This window comes from Asterias amurensis, chromosome 1, assembly GCF_032118995.1.
Source record: "Asterias amurensis chromosome 1, ASM3211899v1".
Classification (NCBI taxonomy): Eukaryota; Metazoa; Echinodermata; class Asteroidea; order Forcipulatida; family Asteriidae; genus Asterias; species Asterias amurensis.
This window is the reverse complement of record NC_092648.1, coordinates 16,943,114-16,960,616: the sequence shown is the minus strand read 5'-3', so window position 1 is coordinate 16,960,616 and position 17,503 is coordinate 16,943,114. Positions and strand designations below refer to the sequence as shown.

The 17,503-nt window shown below is 38.9% G+C and overlaps 1 protein-coding gene across 1 annotated transcript in view; it reads right to left on the bottom strand.

Moving 5' to 3' along the window:
- The window catches only part of LOC139947941 (uncharacterized), a 69,909-nt gene that overhangs the window by 43,741 nt on the left and 8,665 nt on the right, over positions 1-17,503 (bottom strand). Inside the window, 3 exon segments of the mRNA XM_071945821.1 lie at positions 575-881; positions 4,698-5,056; positions 5,059-6,532. Coding sequence (XP_071801922.1) covers positions 575-881; positions 4,698-5,056; positions 5,059-6,091 — 1,699 coding nt within the window. The 5' untranslated portion in view covers positions 6,092-6,532.

The window sequence follows — 17,503 nt, the reverse complement described above, 5'->3', positions numbered from 1 at the left end:
ATGACGTTTTGGCTGGTAATCAGTTTCTGTTAAGCAATATTTTGTCTGTGCTTAGCAAGTTTCTATGCCTACAGGCTTTATGAAATTGGGCCCTGGTCTGCTTTTCATTCATAAGCATTAAATATAACACCATGCTTTTTGTTAAACCGAAACCTGCAAACCCAATCAGAGCACGACCTTGTAGTGCTTCAGAATCCAAGCTCATTGTACCTTGATTCTTACACAGTAAGTATTGTTTCGCTTTGCCTACCCACTTGCTCTATGGCCTGCCTAACAGAGGTCCCTTTTAAGGAGGCAGACCTGGACCCGATTTCATAGAGCTGCTCAAGCAGAAAACATTGCTTATCAATTGTCTGGTAAGCAGAAATGAGCAGGATACCATTCACAAATTGTACTCGTGCCATGGTATTTATGCTGGAAACCTTATTCCGGTAAGCAAAACTTGGTTGTGCTTAGCTAGTTTTTGAGCATAAGCAGCTCTATGAAATTGGGCCCAGCTTTTTATCATTTAAATATTTCAGAAATTCAGGTTTTAAGATGGCAAAGATAAATTTTAAATTTGAACAAATCTTACCAAATCCATGGAATTTCTTCCTATAATACATGGCCCCGTGATCCACGAATTCAATAACAGGTCCCTTCCATGTGTTCCCATTCTTCTCTGCTATCCGCCTGTCGGCTTCTGCCTCTAAGATCGCCCGGTGTTTCTCCCGATGCATAGCCCGGGCGTTCAGCATGCCGATACGCGAAAAGGAAACCCTGGGCTCGACCTCGTCACCGATCTCATTCCGGAAGAAGGGACAGCTCGCGATGAGCAAGTTGCCCCTCCCGTCTCCTTCATCGTTGAGGTGCTCTACCTTCAGGAGATCCTCTAAGCTTCCCTGAAATATAATAAAAGAATATTGGACTTTTAAATAGTGCAAGTATCCACCAATAAGGTACTCAAGTCACTTTAACAAAGAGAAACCGTTTTTATAAGACAGGTTTTATAGTTAATTTGAATTATGAGACCCACTTACATACATGTACCACCTTTAAAGGTTTACAAGGTACTGTCTGATACACTAGGGCAAAACCATATACTGTATGGTGACAAGTGAACCCAAGTTATTTTACATGCATTACACAACACACAGGACCTACGGTTTTACGTCCCATCTGAAGGATGAGGCTATAATGGTACCTCAGAGTGCCTAGCTTTAAAAGTGTACAGACCAGGACTCGAACCCACACATACACATGCACATGTATACTGATCAGAAACACCAAGGCATGCATGAGGCCGCTGTGCTTGACTGCTCCATGACACGCCATAAACATATTGACCCATTTCACCTGACGTCATCAGCAGAAAAATCTTGAATGCGCCATACTGGTGGGCAATTTCACTGTGCGTTTTTATACGTTTTTATCTATGCTGCGCGTTATGCAGTAAAGTGAGCATTTTAGGCGACGCGGCAGTAATACACGTAAACCTAACTGCCCACCAACATGGCGAGCCTGGCATTGGTCGCCGCGTGTGATACGTGGTCAATAGTAAATTTGTTGTTGACTTTAATAAATATTGAGGACTCAGAATACACTTTTTCATCCAAGTGTTAAAGTGATGTACAGAACATCAACTAAACTTGGATAAGAATATCTCTGAAACAAACAGTCTTGTTGAGTCCTTTGTAATTGACAATCAGTTAAGATGTAATCTACATGTAGTACAGGTCAATGTCATACCATAACTCTGGTTTCCTGTACAGAGACCTCTCCTTATTATTTACTGGTTGTTTCCTCTAATGGTGATTTCTCTTCTGCTTTCACTTTTTTTTTTTTTTAAGGTAATTCCTCAATTTGTACCACAATAACATAACAAACAAGCGTCATGTACAATATTGGTCTTTTTTAAATGCCAGTTTGGACCAAATTTTTGACAGTTTTCCAAGCTTACAAAACAATGTTTTATAGCCATTGGCCACTTTCGGTACAGAAAAAAAAAATTAAAATTTCAGAGATTTACAAATAACTTACAGGGTTTACAGAAGGTAATGGTGAAAGACTTCTCTTGAAATATTATTCCATGAAATGCTTTACTTTTTAAGAAAACATTAAAACAATATCAATTCTCGATATCGAGAATTACGGATTTATTTTAAACACATGTCATGACATGGCGAAACGTGCGGAAACAAGGATGGGTTTTCCTGTTATTTTCTCCCGACTCTGATGACCGGTTGAGCCTAAATTTTCACAGGTTTGTTATTTTATATGTAGGTTGTGACACACGAAGTGTGGGCCTTTGGACAATACTGTTTACCGAAAGTATCCAATGGCTTTAAAACTAAAGGGAAAGTACATTATATTCTCATTTTTGGGGGAAAAGTTCATTGAAATCAAAATTTACTAAGCTACATTCATAGCACAGAAACACATCACGGACTGCAGGATTGCAAAAAACAACAAAATTATGTTAAAAACCTTTATAAAAAAAATTGTTTTTGCTTTTCAATAATTTTGCACCAATCTGATTGAGACTCAATACAGTAACTGTGGTTTTCAAATGAATACATGTGTAAACTTGGACTACATTTAGACCTTTATCACTGTGTGGTCATCTTGATTTTACTCCATTCCAACTCGTTGTAACCAAACTGAGGCTGGACGAAATAACAGTCTGGTGTCATGAGCGCTGAATGTTTGCATTCATTACTGTTATTGAAAACAAGGAACATGACCAAGATGGTGACAGCGTGATAAAGGTCTATCGACCTTTCTTTTGTTGATAAACAAACCGCTGTGGTTGGCATGGTCGGCCGAATGTTAGTAAAACACTCGATCGTTAAAACAGATGTTTCAACAAAATTCAACATTTTCTGCAAATTTTCAATTAAATAAAATACCTCTCATGATAAGTTGCTTTGTTTTAAACAAAATCAACAAATTTTGTTACATTGTTACAAAAAATAGCAATCTATTCTTGATTTGCACTTATGGCGTTCTATAGTTGTCCAATCTGGGTTAGCAAAAACTCGGGCTGTGACGTTGCAAAAGATAGGTCTATAGCCCCACCCCTGCCCTCTTCACACTGTGTGAATTCTAACAGATTGACCCATCATTGAATTTACACATTGCACTGGAGTGCAAACTAGACACACCCTCTCTTGGCACTGGGTGAACCTCATAAAATCCATGATTTCTTAACTTCTTGTTCCTGAATTTTGAAATATTTAATACACACATCCTTTTTTGGTACATTTTCCTGACTTAGTGTATTTTAAAATTTCCTGAAAGGCATTTTTCATTATCAAGTTGATACAGTTTTAGTTTGACCAAAAAATCTTGTAAAATACATGATTTTTGTGGCAATTTTATTTGTTTGAAAGTATTTAAATTGTTTCTTTTGTTTCCAGATATTTGTTATATAAGTACAATAACTCGGTCATGTTGTTAATCTCTCCCAATTTTTTGGTGAGAAAGTGGCTTCAGACACGTCGGTGCCTACAAAAAGTATGACAAGTACAAATGACTGTTTTGGATGGATCATGTACAAGATGGCTCGAATTACAACATTCCATGTCAATGATCCATGCTCTACATTCTTCAAGTGACCTTTGAGGTCGTAAGGTCACAAAGCTGACGATTTGATGACAGTGTTTGTTTAGTACATTGTGACATTTTTCTTCCTGTAAAACCCTTAATTGGCAAGTTGTAAGTTCACACCAATTTGTAATGTACTGTATATCATCTTTTCCCTTCCCAGATGAAACTCGTTTTCTGAATATTCTGAAAGATTACCAATGACTTCATAAACAGAAATTGGAATCCTTTTTAAAGACAGTGGACACTATTGGTAATTGTCAAAGGCTCGTCTTCACAGTTGGTGTATCTCAACATATATGCATAAAATAACAAACCTGTGAAAGTTTGAGCTCAAACGGTCATTGAAGTTGCAAGATGATAATGAAAGAAAAAAACACCCTTGTCACACAAAGTTGTGTGCTTTCAGATGCTTGATTTCGAGACCTCAAATTCTAAATCTGAGGTCTCAAAATCAAATTTGGTGAAAAATAACTTCTTTCTCGAAAAATACATTACTTCAGAGGGAGCCTTTTCTCACAAGTTTTAATACTATCAACCTCTCCCCATTACTCTTAAACAAGTAAGGTTTTATGATAATAATTATTTTGAGTAATTACCAATAGTGTCCACTGCCTTTAAACTAAAGGGAGGGTAGTGGTATACCTTTTGTAATTACTCCAAAAATGAATGACCATAAAAACTTACTTGGTAAGAAGAACTGCAGCTGTTGATAATATACAACATTTTGAGAAATGATTCTCTTCAAAGGAATGTGGTTTTAGAGAGCGTGATTCAAAAACATCTCAATCTGAGAAATATTTCTGCATCATGAGTTTTTTTCTTAGGTTGTATATTCCAATTACAAATTGTTTTTCCTGCACGGACATAACCGCTCATGATTTTTGGCAATATCTCAAAGAAAGTTACCACCCTTTGAAATAAAGTTATCCCAGTGAACACAATATTTCTAAGGCTGCGTTGACCAAAGGGTTGACCGCATTCTTGTATATTATTGACGATACGTAACTCTGAAATGCACATCAAAACCTTTTAGTTATATTGTAGCACGATCAGGGAAAACCTCGTCCTCGATCAGAGTACAGTGGTGAAAAACTTAAATTTTGACTAACCTCTGGAGTGTTACTGGCACTGTGTCGAGAGGCAGCCGATGCACCCGTTGTTGTATTTCTTTTCCGGCCGGTTAGTTTTTTATTCTTGATGACATCCTGAATGTCAAAGTATGTACTCTGGACGTCGTAATGCTGGAAGGCAAGTTGCCTCGTCCTCTCCTCGATCCTATCCTCAAGACTGATGTCTTCCTCCTCCGCTGCTGCCCGAGAATTCTTCTCCATGGCCTCCCCACGGTCGCTGCCCTTCACGCTGCTCCGCAGTTTCTTCTTGAAGAAGGATTGGTCTGCTGCTGACACAGACTTAGTTCGGTTCTTCTTGTTACGCTTGCTCTGCCTGCGAGAAACCTTAGGGCTTCCCCAAAGTCAGCATTGTCAGTACTATCTTTAGAGTACAGGAGTTCTCTACTACCAGACTTTTCAACAGTTGTCTGTTTGGAAACAGAAGGCATACTTCTTTCACTGTCTTCGAAATGGGCACCTCTGTTTACTTTTCCCTGGAGAAGTTTATTAAACTGAGGTGGCGCAGGGCTTCTTTGATCTGTGTCTGCCCGATAGTCTTGCAGCATTTGGAAGAAGCTCTCCCCACCTACACTCTGTACGTCAATAGATGAGGTACTACCGTATTCTCGTCGGGGTAACAGGGCGGTGTGATGGTAGTCCATTCTGTCATTGATTTCGTTAAGGGTGGAGTTACTATTGCTACGTCGAAGCTGTGTACGTTCGTTCCGTATGAGGTTTCTTACATTATCCGTGGTCAAGGCTGCCTGTCTGGAAGCATCATTGGTTCCCTGAGATGATACAAAGTACTTATTATCTGGGCTGGTGTTGTGCCGTCGATGAGGGCTACCAGTTATCCGAGTCCGTTTATCGTCCGGCACACCATCCCTCCAAAAGCGGCTGTTCCCTGACGGAGTGTTTATCTGATCTTGGTTCCGCATCAGTTGCACCCTAGTTGCCGTGCTCGCCCGTGATTCTTGCGGGAGGGCTGGTCTGACTTCACCACCTTGCTCCAATCGATCCCCCACTAATCTAGGATCCTCATAGTTTCTTTCATACTTGTCCTCTACTCTCACAGGAGTAGCTATAAAATGTCCTGATGGTAAAGTCCCACCACTATTTGTGCCGCTTTGAGTTAGTCTATCTACTTCTTCATTTGCTTTCATTGGATCATCCATACTTGGTATCCGCCTGCCGTCAGGTCTGGGCGGATAGTAAGTGTCACCGCCATCCCCCGATGGAGAGGCCCTCCCATTGGGAACCATATTATTGTGGTAGTACTCCGCCATTTGGGTCGCACCCTGTCGTACGCTCTTGATCAGATGGGACTGTGTCGTCGACTGTGGCACATTAGTGTGCATGTATGATGGGTAGACACTTCTTCCTTGTGCAGCCATTGCGCATGTCACACCAGCATTGTATTGGCTAAAACGCACAGCGCAAGGGCAGGACAAGGCAGTGTGGTGTCCTTGCCAACAATACCAGTTTCCTTCCTTCCTATTCAAGACCCTCCAGTTTCCTGTGCAAAATGTTCTCTCCCTCCCTTTACTCTCTCTCTCTGCTGAGGAGAGATTGGAAACTGATTAACCTGGACACAGTTGATCTGGTTTCCCCATGTCCAGATAAACGGCAACAATTATCACACACATAATCACATTGTTGATTTCGTCAGCAAGTTTTTTTCACTTCTCCTGTGCTTTCATTGAATGTTGCTGGAAGTCAAGATTGTTTTTCTTGCCAATAAAGTATCCGATGAACTAGTTGCTCTTTCGTTTGTTCATATGTCAACCGACTCACTGGTCAGCATTCCTCGCTTCCATGGTAGACATTTACCATTTCTATAAAAAAAAGGAAAAGAACATAAATGTTTATTTTAAAAGTTTTTAGGACCAATCCTAATCTATTATGTGTTACAATAATAGATCAAGCAATGTAACCTGTACATTGTACAATGCAAGACGTAAAAAAATTGGGATACACAATCAGGTAAAGGGCAAGTCAACCACCGACCGTACTCTTGAAACAAATTTGAAACAGACAACGTGTACTTTGTACTGCTTAAATGGGAAAAATGTGTTTTTCTTTAAAACTGCGTTAAATAGTGTAACTCAAAGCATGTCATGCTCCGGATTTTGAATAATCAACGACATGGTAACTTACACTGCCATTGCATATTATTAAGGGATATCAATGCAAATTCCAATGTACAGTATATGTTTGTCTCTCAGAATAAGAGAGATAAAAAGTGTTTTGAAAGACTTATAATGGGAGGAAGTTGCTTATGGTCATGTAAAGTTTTAAATTCCAGTAAAATATTTCCTTTTTCCTAATTTTTGTTTGTTAGATAAGTACATGTAAGGTACACGCTACACGCAAATTTAGACAAAGAGTACTGTGTAAGAAATGTTACTGCTTTACTGAAATCAACGACAAGAATTTGGTTGTGAAATTTGAGCCTGGTACAAATATGATCGTATCACTAAACTAAACTAGAAAAAGAACAGAATTAGAAAGTTATTTCCTGAAACTCTTGCACGTACCCGTACTTTCCCTTTAAAATGTCAGCATTATTATTCAGTGAGAAACACACCCACTGAGACTAATGATCACATCTGTACCAACAACCTTGAATGATTTCCACTTTGGATTATTCTCCTGATCAGGACACCCCTGCTTGTATGTAATTAAACATGGATATCAAAGCTTCAAGACACAGCAAACATAAGGCAGAGTAGCAGGGAGTACACAGACACCATGTTAAGATGAGCTGTAGATGACATTCCCTGAATTATACTGAATTCTGAATAGGCATGGAAACAAGGCATTGTGGTTTGAACTTAAAGATGCTATGTCAGATTTTTTGCCGATTTGACCCAAGGTATTTTGATGGGGGTCGAGAAAGTTACAAGCTTTCATTTGTGTTTTAAATTTTTGTCATGGTTCCTGACCATTAAAAGTAAAAGTTAAATTTTTTTTCATTAGAGCGGGTGATACTCTTTGAAATACCATTCACTCACAAAAATATTTTGTTTAACGTTTGGGGCAAAAAATCTGACAAAGCATCTTTAAGTAGACCGGTATCCCTGGTTCAACAACATAGTTTAATGTCCTAACAGACTTAGGCCTAAGTTCTCAGAGCTGTTGAAGCAGAGAATGATGGATCGTTACAGAATTGGTAAGAAGTAAAAATCGTGAAGATCACAGATTTACATAAAACTGGCACGGTCTAGTGATGATAATAGTAGAAAACTTCCCATGAAATATTATTGTCTGAAATGTCATATTTGTAAAGAAATAAATAATCTTATTTCGTGTTTGGAGTTTATCGCTCAGTGAGCGTTTTATACATTTTTCCTTTTGCATCGATGTCATGCAAAAAATGTGAATCGGTTTTTCACTATTTTCTCGTGACCCAGATGGCGGATCGATCTCAAACTTCTACAGGTTTGTCAGTTTATATATCTGGTGGATTACATAAAATGCTGACACTGCCAGCAACTGTTTTGTCAGCAAAACCAATTATGTAATGTTCCTTTATCAATAATAAGCATGTTATTATTATTATTAACCCCTGGAACATAAGGCCTACTTGAACCATGGAGTACCTCAATGCTGGAACATAATGTCGTTGAGGATAGCCTTTAAGTGAAGCTTTTCTTTTAAAAAAGAGTGATGAAGTTTATGAGAAAATGGCATGAAGTAACAGTCACATGTGGGCCCAGTTTAACCGGGATTAACTATGTCCTTGCTAGGCATTTAAAATACGTATTACCAACATGAACGCAAATATTAAGCCATTGTACACTATGCGTTACAATGGCATACTGACTACAGTACATTATACATTATTATGTAAAGTCCAATGGTACAGGTGTACATGGTAATCGTGGTCATTCTGTCATTCATTAATCCACTTCCAAGAAATTGTGATTCCAAACACACATGTAGTAGTGCGACAATTTCAGATAAAAAAATGCTGCCAAGGCTTTATTTTGGAGGATGAATTATTTATATTATATTATCAATACTTTTTAAACAGACAATGAATACTTTCATATTACTTAGCACACAATTATCTGCTATCCTGTCTATTCTATCATGGAGCTTACAATATGGAGCTACACGTAAGTTTGCCTGATGCAACCACGCTGAATGCAGTGGTTTGCAGTGGTTTTCCCCCTATCCTGTGGGTGGGGTTGTTTAGTCCACTATCGGGCAAGCCAACTTCACACGGTTTGGCGCCAGCGCTAACTACCATTGGAAATGCAATGAGTATGTTTTTCTTTAAGGGATTTAATAACTTCCACTTCCCTTTCAGTTTCACATGTAAATTTGAGAAAGACTCAAGGTCTCATAAATTAATCAATGCCAAATTGTGACGTATATGAATTGCTTTAAATGTGAAAACAAATGAATTTGGGTTTTACTGTATACTGTAAAATCGGCTTGGCAGTCAGAAGTACATGTAGCGGAAAAACTGCTGCCAATTCACACAGGCGTACAAATTTACATATTATGCAACCATGAGGATTCCCCTAGTCTTGGCCTGAGTGCCCCTTTAAGTTTTTCCCATTTCAAACACTTACAAATAAGCGCCCTTATTAACTCATTAAGCGCACTTACAAATAAGCGCCCTTATTAACTCAGAAAAAGTAGACTTCCCTTTTAATGAGAATGAAATTCCAGGCCAGTGTAACCTATTGATAATGAAATTGTTCATTGAATTCTTTACGACGATATTGGTGGTTTTGTCGCAGGGGCTGGTTACTAATAGGTCTACATAATTACCTCACGTACATTTTTACCAAGGATGAACAACCAATAAAAGTGCAAGCGTTACTGCTGACCTCTGCACGCTTTTCAAGTGAACAAAGATGATTAACTGTCTCACACGAAGACCTGTGTATACCCCCTTTTGTACATGTACAAGCACATGTACAATTCCGTCAAGGCCATTACTATTGTACTTAAAAAATACTAAACATTCCTAGAAAACCACCAATCCACGAAGCCAAACTTGATCAAAATCCACCTACCCACGTATATATGTACATTGACACTTCTCTGGCACTCACTTCTGGTATCGTGATTGACCAGTAGGCAGTGGGTGATGACTTTGAATCAGTCAGGATGATTAAGAAATGTGAAACTATGACCAACAATTACGCACTCAGCAGCTGTTGTTACTGTTGTGGTACAAACACTGAAGAAAGAACCTGTGAACGTTTCTAACTTTGTAAATTTGTAATGTACATTGTAAGGGTGGAAAGTACAATGTACACTACATGTGCAGCACCCTCCCTTAACAGTGGTCCGCTGGTGAAATGACAGTTAAAACACCTGCCGTCGATTTCACTAATAGTTTTGACTCTTCTTATCTCGAGTTAGGACGCCTAACTTAGGATTAATCTTAAGGTCTGCATGCTACAGTGCATGGTTGGGACTCGTCCTAAGTCCTAAGATTAGTCTTAAGTTAGGAAGAGTTTTGTGAAATCGATGGCTGAGGACCAGTCAGAATTCAGTCCAAATGGTCTGGCTGGCTAGTTCAGTGTTGAAAAGCATCCCTACTACATGTAGTTCATAAAAGGATTCATTTAAAAAGTTGACTGACCAGTGGAATGACTGGTCATGCTGAAAACACACTTTACCACACACGTTCGATCTTCGTGTATGTAGGTCTCAGTTTCAGGAAATCTGTACCTAAAGATTTAAAAAAAAAAAAAAATTCTCCACAACTCAAGGTACATGTGTAGGGCCCACACCATTAAATAATAAATCAGACAGACCATGAAGACCAACTGCTGAAAATTCATTTACATGTAATTTTTAAAATCAAACAAACTATACTTATGCATGTCAGGCCTCGGTGCCCATAAACATTTTCCAAAATCTCCCACATTTTACACTGAACATATGAAGGTGCCCTTTATAATTAAATGCCTTGCCCTTACACCACACAAAAACAGGTGGACTACTTGGAGGTAAATTTATAAAGAACACAAAATGCGGGAAAAAAGGTCAGAAAGGAAACAAACTATACAACGGTTGCCTGAAGCAAAGAGACCATAAATAATTTGTAATGAACCTCTGTACCTCATCAAAATTTAGTTCCCTTGCAGATGTCTTATTATAATAACACGAACTTCAAGCCTGTATTGGTGATTGAATGGTAAAATTCCTTGCATTAGAGTAAACGCCTGTAGCAATGAGGCAAAGTTGTAAAAAGTCTCATCTAAAAGTTTGCTCTGCTGCAAATGTGTATAGAACCAAGAACCATCACTACTGTGTTACTGATTGAATGGTCGGGTGTACAGTGTGTACATCTGTTAGTTAGCCCGTAGCAAGGAGGCAAATTCTTTAATGAAATCCGTCCTTTATGCAGTTTCTACATGTTTTTACTCCTGAAGCAATGAACACTGTCTACTTGGAAGTGATCAAAATCACTTCAGCTGTGAAAATCCCCCGAGAGCATTTATGAAATGAATCCTTGCACTTAAGGATGCTCAAGAATTTGCACATTATAATATTTTAGTAATAATAGTGACCATTTATAATGGACCATATCTGTCTAAAAAATGACACTCCTGGCGCAGGAGAGAAGCAGTTCACAAGTGGGCCTTCAAAAAGGTAGTTGCAAATTATTTATCATTAAATTTTGATTTCTATTATACATGTACACACTCATGTCTTAGAAATGCATGTTTAAGACCATGACGTGACTGACCGAAACTATGAACCATTTACAAGAGAGACACAGTGCGCATTTCAAGTTGCCAAAGTGCACCTGTGTTCAGATGTAAAGTTCTGCTGATTTTGCACCAAGGACCGTTTGTGAAACTTCTCCCCAAGACGGTGTATGTGCAAGGGCTTAGTACTTACATGAAATGCAATACCAATCATGTTCATGAGGTGCATTGCAAGGGGTCCATGTAAATTGTTATCAACTTTCCCAGGTGAAGGCTTCATCTTAAGGTGAAGGCTGCATGGGCAACCAATGGACCTATGAACTCAAGAAAAGGTACACACGCAGTATGGAGTAGTTTCTTTAATTTCTACAAAACTGTAGTGAGCATGTAATGTTAAAGGGAAGGTACACGTTTGGTAATAACTCAAAACAAATATTAACTTAAAAACTGACTCTTGGTAATGAGCATTGGAGAGCTGTTGATAGTATACAACATTGTGGGAAACTACTCCCTATGAAGTGACGTAGTTTTTGAGAAAGAGGTAATTTCTCACTATAACAATAAAAGACTTCTAGCTAGAAGTCCTTTATACTTATCTGAAAGCACACAAATTCGTCAAACAAGGGTGTTTTTTCTTTCATCATTTTCTCGCAACTTCGATGACTGATTGAGCCCAAATTTCCACATGCTTGTTATCTTATGGTTATGATGGGAAACACCAAGTGAGAAGACTGGTCTATGACAATTACCAAACGTGTACCTTCCCGTTAAACTGCATACTTGTAAAGCTTTACACAAAATCATTGTCAATGTTAGTTTGACCATAGAGCAAGTTTGACCATAAGTTACGGGGCTAAATTGTTTGAGACAGAGCAGGTCCCTTTTTTGACATTAATAATAACTTTTTGATTTATATTAAGCCCATTCCATAAAATGTTCACAAGCACATAAGAAACAATGCAATTTAATAAAGATACAATGCAAAAAACTTCACTACAATTACTGTTTGCACATATCGTACATCACCCTTTAATTTCATACTCTACGCCTAAGATTATAAGCAAACATAGATACAAACATTCAGGGATAAACACTTGAATCTTGCACTGCAGAGAGCTGATAATTCTGGAGGACATGAGCCCTAAATTGAAACTTCCTTCATTAATTTCCTAGGATTGTATCAATTGCTTCCGTTTTACATGCCTCCCATCCCAGGGCACATCCTGCAGATTGCTGCGTGCATGCTATCTGTGATCTTACTGTGTCTTACTTGGTTTTTTGGGTGCTCTGTACGCAGCGCATTTGACATACCCGTATATGCCCCTTCTTACCAAGTTGATGGTTAAAGCCATTATACACTCTTGGTACAGGAAAAAAAAAAAGTTCACAGATTTACAAATAATTTACAGGGTTTACAGAAGGTAATGATGAAAGACTTCTCTTGAAATATTGTTCCATGAAATGCTTTACTTTTTGAGAAAACATTAAAACAATATCAATTCTCGATAGCAAGAATTACGGATTTATTTTATACACATGTCATGACACGGCGAAACGTGCGGAAACAAGAGTGGGTTTTCCCGTTATTTTCTCCCGACTCCGACGACCGATTGAGCCTAAATTTTCACAGGTTTGTTATTTTATGTATAAGTTGTGATACACAAAGTGTGGGCCTTTGGACAATACAGTTTACTGAAAGTGTCCAATGGCTTTATCTGTACCACAGCCTCCCCCCCCCCCCAATACGCAAACATGAACTACATGCAGCACATTCAGGGCCCAATTTCATGGCTCTGCTTACCGCCGAATTCTGCGCTTACAATCGCGATTCCCCGCTTACGTGCAAGCGCCGAATTTCTGCGCTAGCCCAGTAAGCGTAGAATGCCTAGGAAAGTGAAGTACGCACGTGCAGAAGCCCAAATTCGCCGCTAACCCGTGATATACGCTTGCCGTAAGCACAGAATTCCCTGCTTCCGTAAGCACCGATTCTGTGCTTACGATAAGCAGAGCCATGAAATTGGGCCCTGATTCCTACAGATGGACACCTACATGTACAAACAATTAGATATTTTTGAGAAACAAATTTGAGAAAACACAAGGCCTAATATTTCATGGAGGCCATGCAGGCAATTGCCTCCATGCCCCTAGACATCGCCTTGGTGCACTTGAAATGCTCTGCAGTAGAAAATATATACAATTTCCTCATAGGGTGCCCCTTTACCACAAATGGAGAAAATGCTTTGGTGCCCTTGCTTGCCCCTTTCAAAAACGAAGCATACAGGCTTGTATTTCTACCTCCATGCTTTGTCAAACATTCATTTCTACTTTAGCATGATAACAATAAATGATAGTGTTCTTTATCCTGTGTACATGATGTAGGCCTATACATATCGACTGAATCTTTGAACATGTAATAAGGGTATCATTTCAACAAAGGAATCAACTACTTATGATCAGCCAACTAACATAAAAATCTCATTTCACAGTCCAGCAGAGTTGAAATCCCCAGTCGCCATGGGTGTGTGTATTGAGTGTCTAACTGCCCTTGCTGAACATGCCAGGCATTCTTCCTGTATTGGTCAATTGGTTAAATAACATCAATAGGCATAACAACCTTCATTTGTGTAATAACTGAGAATGTCAAACTTGTAGAAACCAACTGTGTCTCGGTTCCACTGAAAAAAAAATTAAAATGATTATAAAAAGTTCCTTACTATCCGCTTTGATGTTCACTGGGTGAACACGCAGGCTGGTGCACAGACACTGCATTTGGCAGCAAATGATTTATAATACAATAAATCACACATAAATGTCAAATGAGTTCTTATATTACCACATAGCATTGTGTATTTTACACATGTCACACAGAACATCAGCATCGAACTTTGCTCTTGCAGAGGCACAACAATTTTCTATGGGTAAGGTGAACCTCTATGAGGAAAATGTAAATTTGTACAGACAACTTGCACAGTGCACCACAGCAACAAGCACAGGGCACCACAGCAATTGCTGTGGGTGCCGCGGGTTATTTCAACGCCTGGAGCGTACTATGTACACATCAGATTTTGAACATATGTTCAAATCTGCAAGCATACACTTGGCTCTATGCTTGACCATTGATGGAGCCCTCGTACAAACACAGTGCAACAACAGGGAAACAATTAATAAACAAATAGGTGCAGAAGTCTCTGCCAGCGCACAATGCTATGTACAACCAAATCTCTCTGTCAGTGGTTTTCATTAACACCGTGGGAAATAAAAACTTAGTTCAAGTGCAAACTGTCTTGGTGCAACAATAACCCGTCTTTATTGTTAGAGCACTGGTTGTGTGAACGACCTGTCACTGTCAGTGTCAGGTGAGGGTGAAAACTGTGTAGGCGTTAGGATTGTCAAAAATACAAGGATGAACAGGATTTACTAGCCCCAACCCCTGCATAACCACAAAATTATAAATACAAAAATTCCAAATACCTGAGCACACCCCCTTAAATCACCCACTTTCTTTTCGAACAAAATCCTATAGGATAATATCACTGGAAATTTTGCATTCTGCAGGGTCCAATTTTATAAAGCTGATTTATGAGCTAAAAAATAATATGTTGGTCAGGAAACCTGTCACAAGTGCACTGGCCTATAGTATTTTGGCTGGGAACCTATTCCTGCTCAGCAACCATTTTATCTGGCCATGATGAAATCGCTCAGCAGGGTCTATTCTTTAAACCTGCTTTCTGCAAAAATTAGTAGGATACCAGTCACAGGCATGTGGTGCATTTGCAGTTGGTATTTTGGCTGGTAACCTTAATTCGCTAAGCAAAATTTTGTTGTGCAAAGCTGGGTTTCATCAAGCCTATAAAATAAGCCAACAAAATTGCTCAACACAAAAAATAATTGCTTTAAAACAGAAACAGGTTACCTGCCAAAATAAAATGTACTGTTTTGGTTGTTGGGATTGGTACTCCAAACATCTTTTTCTAAGCAGCGTCATTTTCTAAGCAGTACTTTCTACTTCAGAAAAAAAACAGCTTTAGAAAAAGGACCCTGCTCTTATCAAGTCCAAACCAATTACTAAATTTCTATAATTACTGCTGGAACTAACGATTGCAGACCACAGCTGGTAAGTAACTCATTATCAATTGATCTTCCTTTGAATGACATCCCTTTGTTTATCTTCAATTTCTTTCTGTCTGTAATCACGCTCTAATTGCCTTATCTTGGTGAGAGATACATGTCCACTTTAAGTTAGGCCATGGTTGTACGTGTTCTTTGCATATCTAAAACTCCAAACAGATGTATTAATAATTTGTGCATGGACATTTAATTTTTAAGGCTCCACGGCATAACCCATTAGGGAAGAGTACACATGTGATACATTTTGCAAGAAGTTAATGCCCTCACTAAAAAGACAATCCCCAAAACCAATGTAGAATTACAGTTAAAGCCCTTAATTTTTTAGACAACACCCATCATGCTAAACAAAGACTATACCACATGCATGCAGGGCAAGCAATACAGTGTGAGAGCAAAAGCGTTAGGTTAAATTGTCGGGTCGCAGCTGGCACTGCATGTTAATTTCATTTTATTTTGCCAAGTAAAGCTTCTGTAAAAGATGGTGCATAATTTTGAGAATTGCAGGTTCAAGTTCTTATACTCACTGCTGTGTTACAGCAGTATTGAACCGGTGCAACTCATATTACACACTAGAGACAGACTGCATTATTTATGTGTTTATACCAATAGAGGTGTGTGTGTTATTGCAATACACACTTGTCCTATTATCAGGTCAACAAAGCCTCAATGCATTGATAAAGTGTAGATCAACACAAGAACAGTCTCTGTGCATTCCCAATGTCAAGACACAGCCTGACCTTTTGCTGGATTAAAGTCAAAGGCCATTTAAGGATTGAGATTTCAATGGCAACTAGGGCCAATCCGAATTGGCAGCTACGGCTAAGGCTAGATTTCCGCGTCACCATACACTGAGGTATAGATAGGATGTCCTTAGCAACACCCTTCGCAACAGTCATAGCCGTAGCCAAAGCCGCCAATTCTGAATCGGCCTTAGTGTTTAGTGATAATAATCCACCAGTCCATCATTCTTAATTCTGAAGACAAAAAAAAAGGGAACAAGACTTGAGTAAACTATGTACAGTTTTTTTGTAAGAAAGGTGACTTATAAAATTGTAATGTTTTCATGCGACTTGTTTGTAAGTTATTGTTCACTTCACTGGGCTGCACTGGGTCTTTCAACTGAACCAAGTTTATCAAATTTCTTTGTGAATAGTTGTATGCCTGTTTACATTGTACGTTGTACTCTTGCAGAGTAGTACACAACTTTGACCAAATAAAAAAAGGTCGGATCACAAAACAGCAGGTCCACCGAGTGTTTGAGGGAACCACATGAGTCACTCTACCAGAATTGATCGGTTGTAGGTATCACGCTGGCAGATGGATGCTGGTGAGAGTTTCAGGTATTGGAGGTGACCCCCTTAAAGTGTGGCATTATTAAGAATAAAGAAACTGTGTTGTGGAGCATTGCTTTTCTTCTTCGGGGTTGGGGTGGGGGGGTGGCGGCAAATAATAAGCGAAACTCAGTCATTATACAATGACAGTGTGTGCTTGAAGAACTTAAGTGAACAGGCCTGCCCAGTTGGAAAAATCTTAGGGGTTGTTTGAGGGTCGCTTGCTACAACACATACCCTAAATTTTGTAGACTTCCAAACAGATATAATTATATAATGAAGTCTGGTGTCCATATGTCATCAAGTCATTGTGAACATCCTTCAATGGAAATCAAACTAAATTGGGTCAAAGTACCTGCTTCCAGTCTTCCAATCGATTAAATATTTAAGAACTGCAAACAAAAAAATCAAGGGAAATCCTACTGATTGTTTTAAAAAGACCTGCGGTATAAATATACATTGTACAAAATGTTCAAGAACACATTGTAAGATTTTACTAAAAAAATTATAGTACATGAAGGCCTGACGCCTGACGGAGGTAATGGTCTTGGAGGCAATTACCTCCGTTACCCCTGGTCATTGCCATTGTGCCCTTTGAAATTTTCAAAATGAAGTTAACAATTTCCTTACCTGAGCATCCTTTCTCTTCGATCTCGAGTGCACC